Source organism: Sus scrofa, chromosome 4 (assembly GCF_000003025.6).
Source record: "Sus scrofa isolate TJ Tabasco breed Duroc chromosome 4, Sscrofa11.1, whole genome shotgun sequence".
Lineage (NCBI taxonomy): Eukaryota > Metazoa > Chordata > Mammalia > Artiodactyla > Suidae > Sus > Sus scrofa.
Window position 1 is genome coordinate 38,932,482 of NC_010446.5, and position 23,125 is coordinate 38,955,606.

A 23,125-nucleotide genomic window follows, 5' to 3' on the forward strand; every position below is an offset into this window, starting at 1 on the left:
GGCAGGGTCAGGAGTGATGCAACCTTGTCTGTTCCTCTCCATTTCTCTTGGCCTAAGATGCTCAGATTTTATCAGCACTGCAATATTAAAAAACACACGTGTGTGAGACAAGCTATAACACCTCCTCCTCAGGCCCAACGGTATGTGTCTGTGCAGCCCCCCATGGGTGGGAGGGGGTGGGGGGTCGGGGGGAGAGTGAGAGGGGGAGTGGCAGGGGTGTCCCAGGCCCAATCACCACAGAGTCACAAGGCTGATTTCTTGGATGTGGCCAAATGTCATTTTTAATTGCAAAAGCCTTCATGTATATAGCACATTCAAAGATGAACCAACAGGAGAGCTGTGGCTTTTGAACACAGGAATATATAAAAGTCCCCCAAGATACAGGTAGTCCAGATAAGGGCATTTCACAAGGAAAGCACCCTCCCTCCCGTTATTCCGAGAACACTGTTTTATACTCATTGTAAAAGAAGACGAGGTGTAATTATTAGACGTGCAATGAGACGTGCCTTGCAGGAGAGAAGCCTCTCCTTATATTGCTAGGTAAATATGGACCAGAAATCCCGCTGAACAAAGGATGCCGGATGTCCTGAGTCAGGCTAGGGCAGAACGTTTAGTGAAAGGGGGCTCTGAAGGGGGATGGGAAACCAGAAAGGGGGGGGGAACCCCGACACCATGCACTACCAAACAAAAGAGTTGCCCCCCCAACACGCCATGCCACGACCCCAGACACAAGTGACAGGAGCGGCCACTGGGAAGGGGTGACTGCTGGCTCTCACTGCCCGGGATGGTCAAAGGGTCTCAATTTAGCCTGTGGCCAAAATACTCGACCAGCAAAATCAAACTGCCACCGAATTTAAATCATAAAGGGATCTGAGGAAATGCCTGTTTTATTAATGTATATACATGGCCTCCTTCCGTAATTAACATCCCTGGCTCTCCTCAGGGTTTGTTCTATGCACTGGAATGGCCTAAGAAAAGCACTGTCTAATTTTGGTTTTCTTTCACACTTGCAAAAGAGAAAGAGGGAACAGAGAGAAGGGACACAAATTCTTGGATGCTGGGGGTTCAGTGTGGATGCTGAGGGGACACCAGGGGAGCCCACCGCTCCCACCCCCCACAGGGAAAATGCTACAGTTACTCTAATACAGTGCTCTAGCTAAAAAGCATATGTTTCGAACTACAGATAGTTTCAACTTAACATCTAACATTTTAAACTGGAGCATCTCTGCAACAAAAAAGCTCAGAGAGCTCATCTCAGAAGTGAAATTAAAGAACTATTGCTCTGATGTCTGAGAGGCAAGCTGTCGCTCTCAGCTGTGCCCACTTCCAGGTCTAGGCAGACACGTAAGGTGGCGGCGGCTCCTTGGCAGCGCCATTCGCTGGGGCCTCATCATACGGAGGCAACAGCACCTGGGAAGAGAAAAGAAAGCAAGAGTTATCGTTTAAAGGGGCATATATGGAGTTCCCATCGTGGCTCAGTGGTTAACGAACCTGACTAGCATTCAAGAGGACGCGGGTTCGATCCCTGGCCTTGCTCATCAGGTTAAGGATCCAGCGTTGCTGTGGCTGTGGTGTGTAGGCTGGCGGCTACAGCTCTGATTTGACCTCTAGCCTAGGAAACTCCATAGGCTGCGGGTGCGGGCCTACAAAAAAAAAAAAAGATGCACAGACATTCCCCTGAGCTTTGACTTTAATTGAACTTTTCCCATAACATGTACTCATTTCAATTTTCCAGCAAGTGGCTGGACACTGATGAAGAGACTTCTTGAATGCTTAAAGAAGCAAAGAGAAGAGACTTTGGGGCCTTTCTGAGTTTTCCAAGCCCTGGCCATTTGCACCTGGATGTCACGGCGCCTGTGTGTCTCCAGGACTAGGAAGGAGGCAGGGGTGGCTCTGAAGAGGCAAAAAGGCTCCTGGGTGACGGGTATGTTAATACACATAAACAGGGCAGGTCTCTGATCGACGCAGAACACTCAGGGGCGAGATCTGGCCGTAGAGTGGGAAACATCAGGGCTTTGCTATCAACCTGGACGCCAAGGCAGGCTCAGCCCCATCTCACCAGCATCACCTTGGGTAGGTGAGCCAATCTCAATTTCTACATCTGCACAATAGGGACGCCTGAGAATCGGAGGTCTGTAAAATACCTAACCCACTGCATGGTGCACCCCTGACACGGCAAATGGTCTCTGTAAGTGTCTGGACAGGAACAAACAAGAATCAGCATCAAGTTCACCGATAACCTCTCTGTACACAGTAGACAAATAAGCGCATGTGACTGTTTATGAACTGTCAACATAAGAAAACACTGGCTGACTTTGACTCTCTGGAGTATATTAAAAAACAGCGAGAAGAGCAAGCTCCACAGCCTCACTGAAAAAATTATCTGATTCCTATCGGTCATTATCTTTGGAGGAATTACTTCCAAAACACAGGGGAGCTACTTAGAAGGGAGTGAAATCAATCACCAGATCCAATTTTTCCCCCTAAGCAAAATGCAACAGTCAAAGTCTCTAAAATGTTCCCAAGTGATGAAACACAACATTCTACCTATCTATCTATCTATTTATTTATTTATGTCTTTTTGCCTTTTCTGGGGCCGCTTCCTGCAGCATATGGAGGTTCCCAGGCTAGGGGTCTAATCAGAGCTATAGCCGCCGGTGTATGCCAGAGCCACAGCAACACCAGATCTGAGCCACGTCTGTGACCCACACCACAGCTCACGGCAACGCCAGATCCGCAACCCAATGAGCGAGGAGGCCAGGGATCAAACCCGCAACCTCATGGATCCTAGTCGGATTCGTTAACCACTGAGCCACAACGGGAACTCCACACAACACTCTCTTTAAAAAGGAAAAAAAAAAATTTGCCTTCTGCTTGTCAAAAATTTATTTGCACATTAGCTTCGGTGGCGGGCCACTATTTGTGGCTCTTTATTTTCAAACGTGTTTTAAAGTTTCATTTCACAAGATTAACATCCACATGGCTTTTCTCTCAAATGTCCTACTGCCTTGGACCCTTTCTCTAAAGTCAAGATGCCTGCTGAAGGGTGTCTCCTTCCACTGCAGTTCCTGACACCCTCACGCTTGTCTTCACCTCGCCATTCCCACATACTCAATAAATACTCTTCACACTCTGTGCTCCTGAACTACTTTCGATGAAAAGTTCTCCAGAGGGAATTGGTTTTACATTTGGAAAGGACGGTATCATCTTTTTTTTTTTTTTTTTTCATCTGAATGATGTTAACTTTGAGGATGATCTCCAGGATGGGTTGGCAAAGTGAGGCTCACCATACTGTTTCCATTACAGTCTGTTATTAGTAGCTAAAAGCACTTGCTATTGTCCTTTTCTAATAAGATCAAAGAAGGTCTTGGAAATCAGAGAAAACTACTGTAGGGTCAATTAAGACTGAAGATGCCAAACAACAAAACTGATGAAAAGGCAATTATTTTGATGTTTTCAGAAGCTGCTACGTGGCTAAGCAAACACTTTTTGATTTTAAAAAACTTAATCTTTCATAATGACCAAAAATGACCTCCAAGGACTGCAAATAAAGGTCAGTTCAATGTCTGGTAAACAGCTGCCAACCAATGAATAGATAAACACAAATCATTATATATCTCAGCCACACACCACTCTACTTCAAGCAATATTCAATACAAATTCTAATCTAAGTACGACTCTTGGGAGTTTGTCGATCTCAGTCACAGAGTGACTGTTTGATAGTGTAACTTCCCTTCCTCACAAATGGAAGATCCTTCTCGTCAATGACTCCAGAAGGCATCTGTTCATTAGGAAGATTAGCATCTATCTACATACAGTGTCTATCTAATCGGGAGCTTTCATGATAGGTGACTTGTGCTGGTGGGAATCCGACTAGGAACCATGAGGTTGCAGGTTCAATCCCTGGCCTTGCTCAGTGGGTTAACGTTCCGGCGTTGCCGTGAGCTGTGGTGTAGGTTGCAAACATGGCTCGGATCCCGTGTTGCCATGGCTCTGGTGTAGGTGGGCGGCTACAGCTCCAATTCGACCCCTAGCCTGGGAATCTCCATATGCCGCAGGAAGCGGCCCTAGAAAATAGCAAAAAGACCAAAAAAATTAAAAAGAAAAGAAAGAAAGGGAATGTCCATGACAGAGCTCTGCACTGAATGATACTCACCTAATCAAGGTAAACCCTACCTGGTGATGTAACTGAAAAACCTGACTGTATGCGGAGATGAAGGCAGTGGGGCAGATGGGGAAGAGGATGAAAGTTAAACTGGATTCAACAAGAAGTCAAAACTGACCTCAAACCGATCGTCGAAAAATTAGTAAGGTAGGAGTTCCCGCTGTGGCTCAGCAGGTTAAGAACCCGACTAGTATCCATAATGACTCAGGTTTGATCCCTGGCCTTGCTCAGTGGGTTCAGGATTCAGCGTTGCAGCAAGCTGTAGTGTAGGTCACAGACAAAGCTCGAATCCAGAATTGGCAGTTTTGAAGCAAGCCCCAGCCTGGGAACTTCCATGTGCCGTGGGTGTAGTCCTAAAAAGAAATAAACAAAAAACCAAAACCAGTAATGGAGATCTATTATTTACAATATGGAGGTAAACACCAAAAGAAACAAATAAAAGAGTTGACAGTGTTTACTACTAGGGTGAAGGGTGGGAAAGAGAAGAGAAGAGGACCACTGAGAAATAAATCTGTCACATGATTTTTAGCTATGCACATGTAATACTGTTTTACTTATGTATGTATTTTATTTTGCTTTTTAGGGCCATATCTGTGGCATATGGGAGTTCCCAGGCTAGGGGTCAAATAGGAGCTGCAGGGGCTGGCCACAGCCACAGCCACACCAGATGCTTGACCGACTGAGCCATGATGGGAACTCCTGCTACTTTGTTTTGTTTTTGTTTTTAAAGTAATGTTTAGGAGTTCCCGACGTGGCTCAGTGGTTAATGAATCCGACTAGAAACGATGAGGTTGTGGGTTCCATCCCTGGCCTCGCTCAGTGGGTTAAGGACCCAGCATTGCCATGAGCTGTGGTGTAGGTCGCAGACGTGGCTCGGATCCTGTGTTGCTGTGGCTGTGGTGTAGGCCGGCAGCTACAGCTCCGATTCGACCCCTAGCCTGGGAACCTCCATGTGCCACAGGAGAGGCCCTAGAAAAGGAGAAAAAAAAAAAAAGTAGTGTTTAAACAATAAAATAACCACTAAGGTCCTGAAGGAAAAGATGAAATGAATCATCAAGGGGCAACTTTCAACCTGGGGCGGTAGGCAGGGTCACAGCCACCTCACTGCTGGCAGGGGAGCTCTGTATAGGACACGAGCTTCTGCAGGGACCTGGAAAACCAGCCCAATCTGCCCGTGATGCATCTCTCTTTGCAAGGAAGGATGATGGGGGCTGGACATGTGCAGGAAAGACACTAACAAAGCTACCCACAAAACCACCAAGTAGATCTGAGATCACTGCCTAGAAGGTTGAAATGTGTTCTCATGGAGCAGCTGGTCAGGACCAGGCCCTCGCCTTCGGGAGACCCTCCTCCAGTCCTGTGAGACCCAACCTCCACATTAACACATGACCTAGGGTACCGCAAAGAGCAATGGGAACTGGAGAATCATGCTGCTGCGAGGGACCCCAGGAAACAGATATGAGCACTGGGAAACAAACACCCCCTCATTCATTCATTCATTCATTTAGCTTTTCAGGGCCAAACCAGCAATATATGGAGGTTCCCAGGCTAGGGGTCTAATCAGAGCTACAGCTGCCAGCCTACACCACAGCCACAGCAACAGCAGATCTGAGCCACATATGCAAACTATACCACAGCTCACGGCAACACCAGATCCTTAACCCACTGAGTGGGGCCAGGGATTGAACTTGCAACCTCATGGTTCCTAGTTGAATTCGTTTCCACTGCGCTGCAACAGGAACTCCTATCCTCACATTTAATACACAACCTTCTTCATGCCACTCAGGCCCAGGCCAACAGCAGCCCACTGTCCCACCTAATTTATTTCCATGACTCCCAGGCACGGCAAGCTCACTACCAATCAGCCTCCTTTTCCCTGAGATTTTCTCTCCTCAAATGTTTTCCTTTCTCAGGTCACTCCATGCAAAGCCCAAACAACCCTGGGCTCAAGTAAAAAAATCACTTTCAATGTGGAGATCTGAAATATTAGAGCCTCAATCATTCTCTTCTCTTAATTACGCTGTGCAGATGTAGTATAATAGATACATTTGTTTTGTTTTGTTTTGTTTTCTTGCCTTTAAGGCCCTTACTCTCGGCATATGGAAGTTCCCAGGCTAAGGGTCATATTGGAGCTGTAGCTGCTGGCCTACACCACAGTCACAGCAATGCTGGATCCGAGCCACGTCTGCAACCTACACCACAGCTTGTGGCAGTGCCAGGATCCTTAACCCACCGCGTGAGAGGGATTGAACCCGCATCATCATGGATATGAGTCAGGTTAGTAACCTGCTGTACCACAATAACGCCAATAAATACGTTTTTGAAATTAAAAATACAGTCAGCTATTTCCATATCCTTTATAGATAATATGAGGTCTTAAGAAGAACAGCTGAAATGGCAGTAATTACAGCACAGTGCTCTGAACTCAGACACCAAACCACTCCCCTGGGGCACTTAGGTAACTCGCTTATCAATTAAATTATATGCTGTCTTGAACTATTAACTGTCTTGCATACATTTACCTTTCTCCTCTCCACAAAGTTTCTAAGAGGCGAGGCGTCCACAGTCCTTTCTCAGTCCTGGTTCTAGAATCTGGTGCGCCCAAATTCTAGAGGCCATGCGGTGGGGGGGATAATCAAACGGTGACATGAGACGTGGGTTCAAATGCCAGCTCTGTGATGATCTCTGAGCCCTGAGGTCCTGAGAAAGTTGACAGATTGACCTGAACTTCAGCTCCCATACGTGTAAAATGGAGACCAGGATGGATATGAAACACTCCATAAAACACTGTTTAAAGACCTGAGGGAGGTGACACACCTAATGCACCAAGCTCGGGCTGGGTGCTTGGGTGCTTAACGAACAGCAGCAATTCCCCCACTGCAGCAAAACAACCGCACAGTGCTAGTCTGTCCCACTAGTTCAACCACACGCCTTCCTTAGGAAGTGACATGGACTAACACTCCACTCAAACTGACTCACATAGGTTAGACACGGAGTTCCTTTCCCCTCTTTGGCTCTGGTGGTTGTACGAAGTGGGAGAGGCTAATATGTTTAAGCTGCTCTGAGCCACCCGGGTTGAAGCAAGCAGATGGCAGGATAAAAGCCTACAAGGGCAGGTCACTGCACTACCTCCCTGTGTGACACAGACCGACTCTGACTCTCAGATCCTGAAAATATTTTGTTCTTGACTCTGACAGGTATGTCCTAAGATCCTGCTGAGCAAATGTGAGGAACCCCTCTGGAAAAAGCCTTTGAGGCTGCAATTCCTTGGACCTCAAAAGATGAGCGTGGAACACGACCTCTGTCTCCCCCATGGCTCACTTCCCAGCCTTCACCCCAACCTGAATATCATCCTTTACCAAACTTAACAAAAGGAACTGACTCACAAGAAAGGAGGCATCGTGGATGACTTTTTTTACTGCAGGCTGTGGAGGCACGGGCATCTCTTCTAAGGTATAATTTTATTTAGTTTTTTGTTTGTTTGTTTCCTTTTTAGGGTCATGCCTGCGGCATATGGAAGTTCCCAGTCAAGGGGTTGAATAAGAGCTGCAGCTGCAGGCCTACACCACAGCCACAGCCACGCAGGATCCGAGCCACATCTGCCAGCTATACTACAGCTCATGGCAACACTGGATCTTTAACCCACTGAGCGGGACCAGGGATCGAACCCTCAAACTCATGGTCACGAGTCAGATTCGTTTCCACTGCACCACGACAGGAACTCCCACAAGGTTACAATTTGAAATTCCAAAGTGAGTGTGGCCGAAACACCATGTCCGTTCGTTCACTCCTCACCCGGGACACCTAAGCACCCATCCGAGGCCAGCTGCTGAGGAGGCAGAGGTGAAGACTGAAATCTGGAGGGGGGTGCCCATCCCAGGACACGGGGAGTGCAGCGAACCGTCCCCCAAGACTAAGGCACACGTGCAAAGGTGTGGATGCTTTGCTGCAGCTGCAAAGCCGGGTGCGTGAGTCAGGATTACAACAGATGAGTCTGGGACAACGATCCCAACTGGCCCCGAGAGCAGTGCCAGGGAGTGGTACCTTCCTTGACTGTTAGCTCTCCTCCCATTTTAGGGAGTAATGTTGAGACTTGAGAGTCTCCTGTGGGCGTACACAGGTTTGTTCTCACAAAATCAACTGCGCTTCTCTCCCCTCAAAGAATGGAAAAATAAAACACCACCATCCATGGAGACTTCTTTTCCTTCCTATTTCCTGGCTCCTTTTGGGGGTGGCGGGTGGGAACCTGGGGCATGGTATTCATGAAAGCCCAACAGCTCAGGAGACCCAGAGCTGCTGATCACACATCCAGTAACAGTCTGAAAGCGGCTGCAAAAATGAGGTGGATTTGGCAGGAAGCAGTATCAGTCCATTCCCCCCACTGGCTTCAAGAAAGTACTAGAACACCAGCAGCTGAGACTGATGTAGTCATCTGTCTAAATCTAAATCCTAAATCTGTTCATATTTATTCAAAGGACAAAAAAAAAGAAAAAGAAAAAAAGGCAAACCCCCATCTCTCTCCCCATTTAGAAATGAGGAGGAATTCCCGTCGTGGCTCAGTGGTTAACGAATCCAACTAGGAACCATGAGGTTGCGGGTTTGATCCTTGGCCTTGCTCAGTGGGTTAAGGATCCAGCGTTGCCATGAGCTGTGGTGTAGGTTGCAGATGCAGCTCGGATCCTGCGTTGCTGTGGCTCTGGTGTAGGCTGGCGGCTACAGCTCTGATTTGACCCCTAGCCTAGGAATCTCCATATGCCGTGGAAACGGCCCAAGAAATGGCAAAAAGACCAAAAAAAAAAAAAAAAAAAAGTGAGGAAAGTGAGGCTTAAAGAGGGCTCAGAGTTGGGGAGTTGTCAGGCAAATGAGATTTAACTATCACCCCACAAGTCACAAGTGACTGTCTCACAGCAAACTGAAGTGACAGCACAGCTGAGAAATGCCACAGTCATAAACAGAAGAACCCCTGAAGACTTTTAAATCCAGGATGACAAAACCCGATTTATGTTGTAGATCAATCTGTCAGCAATAGAGGGAAAAAACTGAAGAGAAAGGAGAGTTCAAGACACGAGGCTGAAAAAAGTCTAACTCCAACGAGTTCAAAGATGACTCCTCAGTTATGGGCTCAGGTGGCTAAGGGGACATTGCTACCACTCCCTAGAATCTAAAAAAAAGCAGGTATGGAGATGTGGAGTGACCGCCCACTGGCCAGGGCTTGTGGGCATGGGGCTGACCTGGCTCACATACTCTGAGCTACTTCCTTCAAGTGAGATCCCAAAACAGAGCAAGACAGATGATTTATTAACTACTGTCCATTCATTTCATCCACAGCCGTACCGTGTACCAGGCACCGACGCTCACCTGAAAGGTCTGAGCCAGCAAACAGCTTAAGAATGTGTGGACGAGTCTGATACCCAGCTCTTATCTTCCAAGGCCAAGGGCAGAGGTTCTCAACCAGCGTCTCTTCACAACAGTGTGCTAGACAAATACTGCAATGTTGTGGGTTTACCACCACACTGAGAAGACTGGGGACCCTGGGTGGTGGCCGAGGGCATGGGCTGTGGAGTCGACCATCTGGGCTCACCAACTCCCCAACTCTGAGGCATCTTTAAAAGCCTCACTTTCCTCATCACTAAATGGGGACATTACTGGAGTTCCTGTCGTGGCTCAGGAGAAACGCATCAGACTAGCATCCCTGAGGATGCAGGTTCGATCCCTGGCCTCGCTCAGTGGCTCAGATCCTGCATTGCTGTGGCTGTGGTGCAGGCCAGTGGCTACAGCTCCGATTCAACCCCGAGCCTGGGAACCTCTGTATGCCACAGATGTGGCCCTAAATAAATAAATAAACAAATAGGGAGGATACTAGCCTATCTCACAAGGTCAAGGATACAAATAAGCCCAAGTAATGTGCTTATTTAGCACAGTACAGTGGCATGTGCTGAGGCACAGTAAAGCTTTATTTTTTTATTTTTTATAATTTTTTTGTCTTTTTGCCTTTTCTAGGGCTGCTCCTGTGGCACATGGAGGTTCCCAGGCTAGGGGTCTAGTCGGAGCTGTAGCCACCGGCCTACACCAAGCCACAGCAACTCGGGATCCGAGCTGCGTCTGCACAACGCCGGATCCTTAACCCACTGAGCAAGGGCAGGGACCGAACCCGTAACCTCATGGTTCTTAGTCAGATTCCTTAACCACTGAGCCACAATGGGAATGCCAGTAAAGCTTAGTTTTATTCCATACATTTGTGGAAGAATGAGATGGCTTGCAGTACTGAACATAACGCAAAATAAAACAAAGGAATGTTAAAATGATCCAGAAATAAGGCAAAATAGAAATGTATTGGGTCACCAAGTTGTTATTTCTTTTTTTTTTTTTTCCTTTTTACAGCCACACCTGCAGCATATGGAAGTTTCCAGGCTAGGGGTTGAATCTGAGCTGCAACTGCCGGCCTACACCACTGCCTCAGCAACGCCTGATCCCTAACCCACTGAGAGAGGCCGAGTAGCAAACCTGCATCCTCATAGACACTATCCTAGGTTCTTAACCTGCTGAGCCACAGCAGGAACTCCAAAGTTTTTATTTCTGTATTTGGATGGATGGACAGGTACATACCACATGGACAGACAGATATAGGGAAAGGAGAGGGAGGTGTGTGTTACTTTTTTCTGGTAGTAAACTAAAAGGGGACTTCATAGAATCAATCTTTGTATAAAAGATAGTTATCTTTGGAGTTCCCATTGTGGCGCTGTGGTTAACGAATCAACCAGGAACCATGAGGTTGCGGGTTCAATCCCTGGCCTTGCTCAGTGGGTTAACGATCCGGCGATGCCGTGAGCTGCGGTGTAGGTTGCAGATGCGGCTCGGATCCCGAATTGCTGTGGCTCTGGCGTAGGCTGGTGGCTCCAGCTCCGATTCAACCCCTAGCCTGGGAACATCCATATGCCGCAGGAGCAGCCCAGGAAATGGCAAAAAAAAAAAAAAAAAGATAGTTATCTTTGTGACTAAGAGTTTTGGCTGCTGTTTTCTCAACATGTTACCAACTATTTTGCAAGCAAATTGTTTTCTTACTGACTTCCATGACAGTTTAAGTATCAGCTTGATTTAGATCTATTGGCCGAATAATAATTATGGGAGAATTAACACTTTTTCAGGACAAAAATATCCTTAAAAAGATTAGATGCTGCTGTCTTTGCCATCCCACTTATTGGGGTGGGGGGTGGGGATGGGAGAGCTCTACCCAGGCCCTAAATGGGGGGCTACTAAATTCCCCGAGGTAGTTCAAATAGCTACTCTACAAATGCCCAGAAAATGTGGCTTAAATTTCCACAAAGTCAGGGATCCTATGAACCACATGGGCCAAATCTGGTTCGCCACCAGTTTTTTTACGGCCTGAAAGCTAAGAATTTTATCTTTAAGGGCCGCACCCATGGCATATGGAAGGTCCCGGGCTAGGGATCAAATAGGAGGTGCAGCTGCCAGCCTACACTGCAGCAAGGCCAGATTCGAGCCTAATCTGTGACCTCAGCTCAAGGCAACGCCAGATCCTTGAACCGTTGAGGCCAGAGATTGAACCTGAGGCCTCATGGGTACTAGTCGGGGCTTGTTACCACTGAGCCACAATGAGAACTCCCATTTTCTGTTTCTTAATACATTAAAATTATATAAAATTCAAATTTCTGTGCTCATAAGTAAAGTGCTGTTGGAACACAGCCACACTTGCTTATATGTATTAGCTACAGTTGCTTCTGTACTACAACAGCAGGGTTGAAGAGTTGTGACAGAGACCATATGGCCTACAAAGCCTAATATATGCTATCTGGCTTTTACAGAAAAAAAAAAATCTGCCTCCGCCTACACAAAGCAAAAGTATGGCTCTGAAATCCAACCTTGGAAGCTGTCCTAGTGTCAGATGTGAAAGTCCACATTCCTCAAACAACTGCACCATTCAGAGGCACTCAGATCTTCCAAAGGTCCATTTAAATGACTCCCAAGTAGCCAAAATATTTATACTTTTCTTCACCATTTGGGACACCCCTAATCATTTACAATGTACCTTGTTTAAAACAGGCAGCCTTTACATTAAAACTACACTTGCCGATTTATTTTTTATTTTATTTTTTTTATTTTTTATTTTTTGTCTTTTTGCCTTTTCTAGGGCTGCTCCCGCAGTGTAGGGAGGTTCCCAGGCTAGGGGTGCAATCGGAGCTGTAGCTGCCAACCTACGCCAGAGCCACAGCAATGCGGGATCCGAGCCGCATCTGCAACCTACATCCCAGCTCACGGTAATGCCGGATCCTTAACCCACCGAGCAAGGCCAGGGATCAAACCCGCAACCTCATGGTTCCTAGTAGGATTCGTTAACCACTGCGCCATGACAGGAACTCCTACATTTGCCGATTTAGATAGAAGCTTTCTTTACTCAGGCCAAACAGGAAAGGGGGTGGGTGACAGGTGAATTGTGAATCTCTGGGTGTGTGGTATAGGATCATCTCAAACAAAGTTTGGGCTTATCTTTAAGGCACCTAGAATAACCATTTCCAAACTTTTCAAACACCCTCAACTATTTTTCAGATGTATATGTATCTCACAAAACCACACACTTTTTATTCTAAGGTACACATTTTTGTGTAACTTGACATCTGAAGTTAGGCTGTGCCTTGCCACTGACAGCATGCCACCTATGCGGCACCTAAAATAATGGTGCGATTTACAACCAATGACGTCGTGTAGTTGATGAATGAAGCACACCAGGCGTCAGGGAGAACAAAAACGCATTCAGAGAAGTCTAGTGAGAAATGTTCCCCTGCCTACAGGAGGAATAATTCCCCCAAACAATTAAGATAGAAAGATGTGATTTTATCCTCAATTCACTGCAGGAGGAAGTCGTTATTTCCCCTTAATTCTCAGCAGAGAAGCTACTCAAATCCTTTCATAGATTATCTTCATAATATAGGATCATACTTCAAATCTTCCGAATTGGGTCAAAAATCCTCCCTGGTGAGATTATCTGGGCAGGAAACACCAAAATAATATAGTAGCCAAACTGAAAGTTAAAACAGTTTGGAGCACTTAAATAGCTAATGTTCAAATAAATGTATCTAAAATAACTATGTCTAAATTTATGGATATCGAACTTCATCAAAATAAATACATCTAAAGAACTCTATTTTCTCACTCTTGAGGAAGTGGAGGGCATGGACTGTGAGCTGTCACTGCAGTAACCCCATCGAAAGCATCCCAGCTGCTTCCTCTTAGTGCAGCCAAGCCTGAAAACGTTACGCCACCTACTGTGCACATCCCCTGGGGTGGGATTCTACTGCATGTGCTGTGGCTCAAAGGACGTCTCAGAACCTCAGATCTCAGGTCCCCCCCACACTTCCCTCCCTCCCTCCCCCCAATTAATAGGAAGAAATATCTCCCACTTTGCTTTCTAGTATCCAACAAGTAGACTGCTTGATTTTCTATTACAAGCTGATGTGTCTACAAGCTTTGATACAAACATCTATATTCGTCCTTTTAAAACATCATAAGCCTGTCTTCTGCTGTTGTACCGCTCATAATTTTTATGGCAATAAGGAAAATTTATCAAGTGGACATACCTTTCATCAAACCAGTTCCCAATTAGACAATGAGAACGGACACTTTTGCTACTGAAGAGCAATGCTGGGAGCTCCTGCTGTGGCACAGTGGGTTAAGAATTCAACTCGTGGATGGAGTTCCCCGTTGCGGCTCAGTGGTTAACAAATCCGACTAGGAACCATGAGGTTGCGGGTTCGATCCCTAGCCTCTCTCAGTGGGTTAAGGACCCAGCGTTGCCGTGAGCTGTGATGTAGGTTGCAGATGCAGCCTGGATCCCGCATTGCTGTGGCTCTGGTGTAGGCCAGCAGCTACAGCTCCTATAGCTCTGATTAGCCCTCCAGCCTGGGAACCTCCATATGCTGTGGGAGCGGCTTTAGAAAAGACAAAAAAAAAAAAAAAAAAAAGAATTCAACTAGTGGTGGCTCCAGTCACTGCAGGGGCTAGGGTTCAATCCCTGGCCTAGCACAGCAGGTTAAAGAATCCAGAGTTGCCACAACTGCAGCATAGGTCACAGCTATGGCTAGGATTCAGTCTCTGGGCCAGGAATGTCCATATACCAAGAGCACAGCCATTAAAAAAGAAAGGAAAAAAAAGAAAAACAATGCTGCACAAACATCTTATACCTTCTTAGGTACCTCCTTAAGATATAGTCCCAGAAACCTCAGAATGTTAAAAAATAAAAAATAAAATTCAATGTCTCCGTTGTCTCTTGAGTAAAATCAATAAGGATTCTATTCTGGACACATGGGATAAAATAAGTCAAGTTCTGAGTGTGTTTTAAAGTAAAACATTAATAAGAATAAGAGGGTGGTTTTATTCTTGGTTCACTGCAAAGCTACCATAAATTTCTCTTATTTGCTGTTATAGGAGGATTAAAATTTAACAATTGATTAATCAGTTTCACAATAAAAACTGAGTTTATTTGAACTGTTCTTCCAGAACTTTTAGGTGTCAAATATCTATGTGTTGATTTGCTCCAGATGTTCTCTGGATGAAATAACTGGAAAGTGATACGGGTGAGAGATAATTTCCAGCAGATTAGGAACATTTTTTTCAAATGCTATATTTTACTGAAGGAAGGAAAGAAATACGAGCTGAGTTAATGTCACGCACTGTCAGCTTGAAGCACGAAAATACATTAAAGCAGGGGAAACGCTTTCCAGAGGAAATCTCAGCAGGCAGCCAGTCCAATCATATCCACAAGACTTTTTTATTTGAACCAATAGACAAGTCCAGCTGAAGCCATGTGCACACATGAAGATAGGAGGAAAATGCGTGGGGTTGAGTTAGAGGAAGCAGGGCTGTTTAGCACAACTTTAAATAAGGCAGCTGCCTTGGTGTTACCAAGTGGAACTTTCCTTCCACCTCTTTCTTTAAGCCACCCTCTCATTCTTTCTGTTTTGCTACAGAACAAAAATAAGTAAACAGGAGTTCCTGTGGTGGCTCAGCAGGTTACAAACCTGACTAGTATCCACAAGGATGCAGGTTCGATCCCTGGCCAGTGTTCAGTGGGTCGGGGGTCTGGCATTGCGTTGAGCTGTGGCAGTAGCTCATATTCAACCCCTAGCCTCTGATACAACTCCATATGCCACAGGTGCTGCCCTAAAAAAAAAAAAAAAGAAAGTAAACAAAAGTCCCACTGCTTTGAAAGTATGTAACTTGACTTGAGAATTGTCTGAGTTGCTTTCCTACGTCACTCCTTGTCCTGGTCAAACCCCCGCCAGGCAGCTGCAGCAAGGAGAACACAGGCCCTGACTGCAGTCTACACGGACGGCAGTCTAGACGGAAGGTGGTGGGTAAAAGGACAGACTGGATGGAGCCAGGCTTCGGGGGTTGTGATGTCCCTGCTGCTGCCTACCGGCCATGTGATGTCAGGAGGTTACCTGCTAGGTGCCTCGATTTCATCTGCTGTGTGCAGGGATCTAGTTCAAGGACACTTGTGAGACTAAGTGAGTTCAGAGTAAAAGCACTTGGCACAGAGCCTGGCAGATGGAGACTTAGTGCCTGGGGAGAAACCCACACAGCAAAAGCCACAGAGCAGGAGACGGGACAGAAGAGTGGCTTGTCACAGGAACTCTTCAGCCCTCAGCCAGATGTGGGAAGATGAGAGCTGGCCGGTTGCCTCGCTGGGTCTGGACCCACCCTTCAGGTAAGTGATTTGACATGTTCAGTTACAGGCATAGACTGGAGACATCCTGGAAAATCCAGCCCAGTCCACGTCCCCTCATCATCCACTATCTCCCTACCTCCAACAGCGCTCTAACCCTCCCCCCTTCCTCACAGTGTGTGCTGCCGCCCTGCATCCAAACTGCGTCACTGTCCCCATCATTGTTCCATCTTGACTGTGGACATGGTCTCCTGGCTGCCCTCTCTGCTCATCTGGAGTGTTGCCAAGTTTGTATCAACCTCTTTTTTTTTTTTTTTTTTGGCTGGGGTGTGCAGCAGCTTGATGTGAACCCAGGCTACAGTGGTAGAAACACAGAGTCCTCACCCCTAGACCACCAGGGAATTCCCAACCTCTCCCATTTTTTTTTTTTTTAATTAAAAAGGAAACAGAGAGCTTAGAGAGATCATACAAGATTACAAGAGAAAAGAGATGCCTAGGAGTTCCCATCGTGGCTCAATGGTGAACGAATCTGACTAGGAACCATGAGATTACGGGTTCAATCCCTGGCCTCGCTCAGCGGGTTAAGGATCCGGTGTTGCTGTGAGCTGTTGTATAGGTTGCAGACTCCGCGTGGATCCCAAGTTGCTGTGGCTCTGGCGCAGGCCAGCGGCTACAGCTCCGATTACACCCCTAGCCTGGGAACTTCCATATGCTGCGGGAGTGGCCCTAGAAAAGGCAAAAGACCGAAGAAAAAAAGAGATTCTTGAACTGCAAGAGAAAAAAGATGCCTAAAATTGAGCCATTACAAACAAGACCTCCCTTTTGTTTTCCAGCACTTAGTAGTTGGAGTTTCAAACCCTCCAGAAGTCCTATTAGGGAGAACCTTCTTCTTCCCCGCCCCCCACCGCCCCCACCGCCTCCTGGACCCTTTGGTTCATACAGACAGATGACAGCAGTCAAAGGTCTGTTTCATCTGTGAGCTATGTCTAATGTACATGCATCTGAAATGCCCAGGACTGAAAGAAATCTTAAGAGCCAGCCTGGTAACGAGCCTTCAAACGAAGCCTTCTTCACACCATTCCAGAAAGTCAGTTATGACTTTTCTGAAGCATCTGCAAGATGATGGCGGCACAAGCATCTTGGTAACAGTCTCTCAGGTATGAAGAATTCTGAAGTCTAAGGAAAAAATCTCTCCTGCTGTCAAGTTAGTTCATTTCCTCCTCACCCCCCCCTTTTTTTGGTCTTTTTGCCTTTTCTAGGGCCACTCCCACGGCATATGGAGGTTCCCAGGCTAGGGGTCGAATTGGAGCTGTAGCCGCTGGCCTACGCCAGAGCCACAGCAATGCAGGATCAGAGCCGCATCTGTGACCCACACCACAGCTTAGGGCAATGCCAGATCCTTAACCCACAGAGCGAGGCCAGGGATCAAACCTGCAACCTCATGGTTCCTAGTCAGATTCGTTAACCACTGCGCCACAATGGGAACTCCCACATCCTCCCCTTCTGTCTCTCTGGGAGTGGGATGTGGGAAAAGAGTAAGAAGCACAATTCATGTTACCTGGTCAAGAACTTGTTTCTAACCACACCCAACCTATACCTAGGACGTAGCAAACAACATAATTGTTATAAACAACAAAAGGGGGAAAAAATGGCATCAGTTTTGCACAATTTTTGAAAGTCACTGGGACCACTACTAAATCCACCCTACGTCCAAGAATTTGTTTTGTGGCTTTTTTGACAGCCCACAGTCAGCCTTAACTAATTTCAGTCCCTCAAGGAGTATCTACTGGGAAATGACTGCTGGGGAGATAATCTGGCGTTCGCCAGGTCACTGACTTTTCTCTTAACTGAAATTTTTCAAGCTATTGGGCTCAAAAGGCAGTTCCACACAGCAAAACGCTTTTTGAAGATCAAAACAGCAAAGCCCATATATAATGTTAACCAAGACCAGCAGACATGGCCTAACAGACTCCCTAGAGAACAAAGTGTTCCTATGAAACCCTAAATCGTTACGAATGTTCCTACAATGCCCAAGACTATGATTCTTGCATCCAGAATCACAATTTCAGATACTATTTTGTGTTAATATTCATCCCACTGCTTTGAAAGTGCCTCTGTTCTAAAGAACTTTGGTTCCCTGCTCATGGATTTAACAAAATCCTAGGTACTGCCACAATGCAAGTCTTCGCAGCTATCAGCACAGTAAGAGCTTTTTAAAACCTCCACTTGCAAAAATTTTAATGTGAAAGCCATCTATAATCCACATGTTTAGTATTTTAATAGAGGGTGTGGTAATATGTAATATGTATCCAGAATGGGATTTCCACAACAATATTCTAAAGGGAAGGTTTAGGTACCTATGACCATCTACCCCAGTGACTCAAATGGACACACCGGGATATTTTTAAGGAAAACCCAAGGAAACCTGTTAGATACGACACTAACTACTACTCTTAAGTTGTCTGGACCTGACTGCTGGGTATTTCGTTTGTCCTAAGGGCATCAAGAAAAAAAATACTATGACCTTACAGCATAATAACTAACAGTTTGTGACCTCTCCATCTTAAGATATCTCTCTTTTTTTTTTTTTTTTTGTATTTTCTAGGGCCACACTCAAGGCATATGGAGGCTCCCAGGCTAGGGGTTGAATCTGAGCTGTAGCCTCCGGCCTACACCACAGCCACAGCAACATGGGATCCGAGCTGTGTCTGCCACCTACACCACAGCTCATGGCAGCACTGGATCCTTAACCCATTGAGCAAGGCCGGGGATTGAACCCGCAACCTCATAGTTCCTAGTCAGATTGGTTAACAACTGAGCCACGACGGGAACCCCTTAAGATATTTCTTTCTAAGGTTATTTGCTTTGGTTTAGTTGGGAAACTGGAGAGATTAACCCATAGAATGATCTCCAATATCGAATCACTCATCTCTTCTCCGAGTCATATCAGGAAAAAAGGTCAATTATTTTAAATAATAACAATAAGTGCTCTGTTTTGGAAAAGAAAAAGGCACATTTACTTTCTATCTACATGAGCCCCAGTTCTTTTCAGAGGTCATCCTGAGACTCTTTGGCCTGGGAGAAAAGCCATCTGGCTTAATACTTGATAGGAAGTAAAAGACAGAATGTGTTATTATGTCCATGTGGATTCCCAGTAAAGACAAGGACAAAAGAGACCACACATCATTACACACTATGAGGATCTAAATACAGCTACGGAGACGAGGGAACATGATAGAACTAGATCATTTCAGCCCCCACATGAGGTCTCAGAGTGGTTTTTTTTTTTTTTTAAGTTAGAAAGCTAACTAGAACTCCTTTACAAATAGTCAACCACAACAATCTTGAAATGTGCGGAGCCCTACCTTAAAAAAATAAATAAATAAAAAGATCAGAGTTTCTACTGTGGCACAAGGGGACTGGCGTCTCTGTGGTGCCAGAACATAGGTTCAATCCCTGGCCTGGAACAGAGGGTTAAAGGATCCAGTGTTGCTGCAGCTACATGTAGGTCACAATTGTGGCTGGGATCTGACCCCTGGCCCAGGAACTCCATGTGCCAAGGGTGGCCAAAAAGGAAAAAAAAAATCTGGAGTTCCCATTGTGGCTCAGAGATGACGAACCTGACCAGGATCCATGAGGACATAGGTCCAATCCCTGGCCTTGCTCAGCGGGTCGGGGATCTGGCCTTGCTGTGGCTCTGGTGTAGGCCAGCAGCTGCAGCTCTGATTGGACCCTGAGCCTAGGAACCTCCATATGCCTCGGGTTCGGCCCTTGAAAGCAGGGGGAAAAAAAAATCCATTCTCTAGCCCTGGAAATACAGATTATGGACTCTCCTGAAAGGAAGCAGGGCTCCTTGGAGAAATGGCTGATCCCAGGTCTGGGACAGGATATGGACAAGATGAGCCTAGAAAAATGTCGAGCCAAAGATGGAACAATTTGAGCATTAATAAGGACACTGACTAGGTCCTAGCTTTTTTTTTTTCTTGTCTTTTTGTTTTTTCTAGGGCCACACCTGTGGCATATGGAGGTTCTCAGGCTAAGGGTCTAATCAGAGCTGCAGCAGCCGGCCTACGCTACAGCCACAGCAATGCCAGACCCAAGCCGTGTCTGCCACCTACACCACAGCCCACCTCACTAAGTGAGGCCAGGGGTCAAACCTGCAACCTCATGGAATTCCATTTCTTTTTTTTTGGCCACACCTTTGGCATGTGGAAGTTCCTGAACCAGGGATCAAACCTGCACCACAGCAGCAACCCAAGTCACTGCAGTGACAATGCTGGCTCTTCAACCCACTACACCACAAGAGAACTCCTGTGCTAGTATTTAAGAGACAGATTTTGCTTTTCCCCTTACAAAGTCCTAAAATAGGAGTTCCCGTTGTGGCGCAGCAGAAACGAATCTGACTAGTATCCATGAGGAGGCAGGTTCAATCCCTGGCCTCGATCAGTGGGTAAGTTATATTTAGGTTTACTGATAAAACTTACCAAAATAACTGTACTTTTCAACATCCTTAGCTCTTCTAATAATGGGGCTCTTTTCATTAATTATTATTATTACTTTTTTTTTTTTTAGTTTATTATTTTAAAAGAAAACCTCACTGGTCACCACTAGCGAAGGTTACACCAACTTGTCATTTTGAAAACCGATAAATAAGGAGAAGAAAACCACATAGATTTGTGCATGTCTCAAGCACCACTGTGTAACCAAATACACGAGGGAAAGTTTCTCTTTATGGAAAGAGTGCAGCTAATAAATGAAAAAGAAATGACAGAATGCCACAACACTGCAATTCCTAATGGATGGATGGTATCAACCATTGCTGACATGCCAGGAAGACAGATCAACCAGACATTATCAACCTCCTCATGGAAGAAAAAATTATCAAGTATAATCTTGGGGAAAAAAGGGAAGAAAAGGCATATGGGAATATGTGTATGGGAAGCCTCCAGATTCAACTATTAATTTACTGGAAATGCAGAGAACTACATATTATAGGTATGGAATCAGTAAAGTCTAGTTTGTGTGTCAGTTTCCTTGGGGGGGGGGAATCATAAAGTCTTAAAATACATACCAACCCACAGATCCTGTTGCAAATAAACTGCTAGGAAAATTGACAAGAGATGATTGGAAATCTGAGGCCTTACTGGATAGTTCATATTAAGGAACTGCTATTTTAGACATAATAAAAGGACTCATTAGAAAAGTACCTACAATGCCTTTTTTTTTTTGGCTTGGGAGGAGCGGGGTATCATGCCCACAGCATGCAGAAGTTCCCAGACCAGTGACTGAGCCGGTACCACAGTGACAACCTAAGCCACAGCAGGGGCAATACCAGATCCTTATTTAACCCACTGAGCCATGAGCCACTGGAGAACTCCCACAACACTATTATTTTTTAATTAATTAATTAATTTGTTTGCATTTTATGTCCGCGTGCGTGTGGCATATGGAAGTTCCCAGGCTAGGGGTCTAATTGGAGCTGTAGCCGCCAGACTACACCACAGCCATGGCAATGCCGGATCCCTGACCCTCTGCTTGAGGCCAGGAATCGAACCTGCACCCTCATGGCTACTAGTCATGTTCGCAGCTGAGCCACAGCAGGAACTCGACAATACTTTTTTTTTTTTTTAATTCTTTAAAACTACTGTCAGAAGGCTAAGACTTCCCCATTTTGTTTTTGTTTGTTTTTTAGGGCCGCACGTGTGGCATATGGAGGTTCCCAGGCTAGGGGCTGAATCAGAGCTGTAGCTGCCAGCCCACACCACGGCCCCAGCAACGGCAGATCCAAGCCGAGTCTGGGACCTCCACCACAGCTCACAGCAACACCTGGATCCTTAACCCACTGGGCGAGGCCAGGAATCGAACCTGCCATGGATGCCAGTCAGATTCGTTTCTGCTGAGCCACAACAGCAACGCCAAGACTCCCCCATTTTGAAGTGGACCATCAAGGCAAGCAAACTATGAGAAAGGATAAATCTCCCTTTCCCAGGAATACCATTCTTTTTTTAAAAAGAGGGGAAAAGGTTCACTGGGAACTTTGAGAAAGAAGAAACATATTATCAGTTTCCTTATCTAAAAAATGGCAAGTTGATACAGGATGACTTAAGAAGATACTGGCCAATAGCCATTATCAAGCAATTCCCCAAGACTTTCTGTCAACACACCAGGAAAGAATCACAGTTGGCACCAGTCCATAGTCCCAAATCCTAGTAGTTACTACGAATTACTGCCAAGCTGGAAGCTTTCGGAAGAAAAGGCTATTAATAGAAGAGCTGGGGTGTCCAGTTGAAAAGCGCAAATATTTCTGAGGGCATATAAGCCAAAATAAAACAATGTGTTATGTGCACCTAATTTTTCATCTTTCAAAGAGAGAAAAATAAAAGCTTCCCCTGAAAAACGAGTGGGATGCACTTTAAGAACGCACTCATGATTCTTAAATTCTCTAAGTGTCCCAATTTCTACAAATTTCAGAATATCCTTCGATTTGAGGTAAATGTACACACCATGTACCTTTTTCAGCCCTTCCACCTTGCTTCCTTCCACTAAAAAAACACCTTCAGAAAGCACTGAAAAACCACCACCAAAAGTACATCAAAGCAAACACGTACCCTAAGGGTAGCATCATCTCTGAGATACTTTTCAAAAGTGGTGGCTTGGAGTTCCCGTCGTGGCTCAGTAGTTGACAAATCGACCTAGGAACCATGAGGTTGCGGGTTCGATCCCTGGCCTTGCTCAGTGGGTTAGGGATCTGGCATTGCCGTGAACTGGGGTGTAGGTTGCAGACGGGGCTTGGATCTGGCATTGCAGTGGCTGTGGCGTAGGCCGGCGGCTACAGCTCCAATTCGACCCCTAGCCTGGGAACTTCCATATGCCAAGGGAGCGGCCCTAGAAATGCCAAAAAGACCAAAAAAAAAAGTGGTGGCTTAATAAATCCTATACATCATACTATTTTGGATGAGATGCTGACATATTGTTTGTTTTATCAGTGTTACTGGTTTCTCAAACTTTTTAGATTTTTCATTAGTTTGGCAGGACAATAAAAAGATGTCTTTTTAAAGAAAAAGCAGATACTTAAAGATATTTAAATACCCAGACACTCAGAGAGAAAGGAAAAAATTCTTTAAGCCAGTAATGTGAGCAAAACTACAATAATTGTGACAGCTATCTCCTTAGAGACATACTGACCCAAGAGGAATTCTTTAAAGGGTTGCTAGACAGAACGCTTACTGTGGTCAGAGTCCAGGAGGCTGCAGGTTCCCCAAAGGGCTTTCTTAGCAACT

The 23,125-nt window shown here is 45.7% G+C and overlaps 1 protein-coding gene across 1 annotated transcript in view; it reads right to left on the reverse strand.

Moving 5' to 3' along the window:
• The window catches only part of LAPTM4B (lysosomal protein transmembrane 4 beta), an 82,485-nt gene continuing 59,613 nt past the window's right edge, over nt 254-23,125 (reverse strand). The window contains exon 7 of the mRNA XM_005655356.3: nt 254-1,410. Within this exon, the coding sequence (XP_005655413.3) occupies nt 1,333-1,410 (78 nt within the window). The 3' untranslated portion in view covers nt 254-1,332. The remainder of the gene's footprint in view (nt 1,411-23,125) is intronic.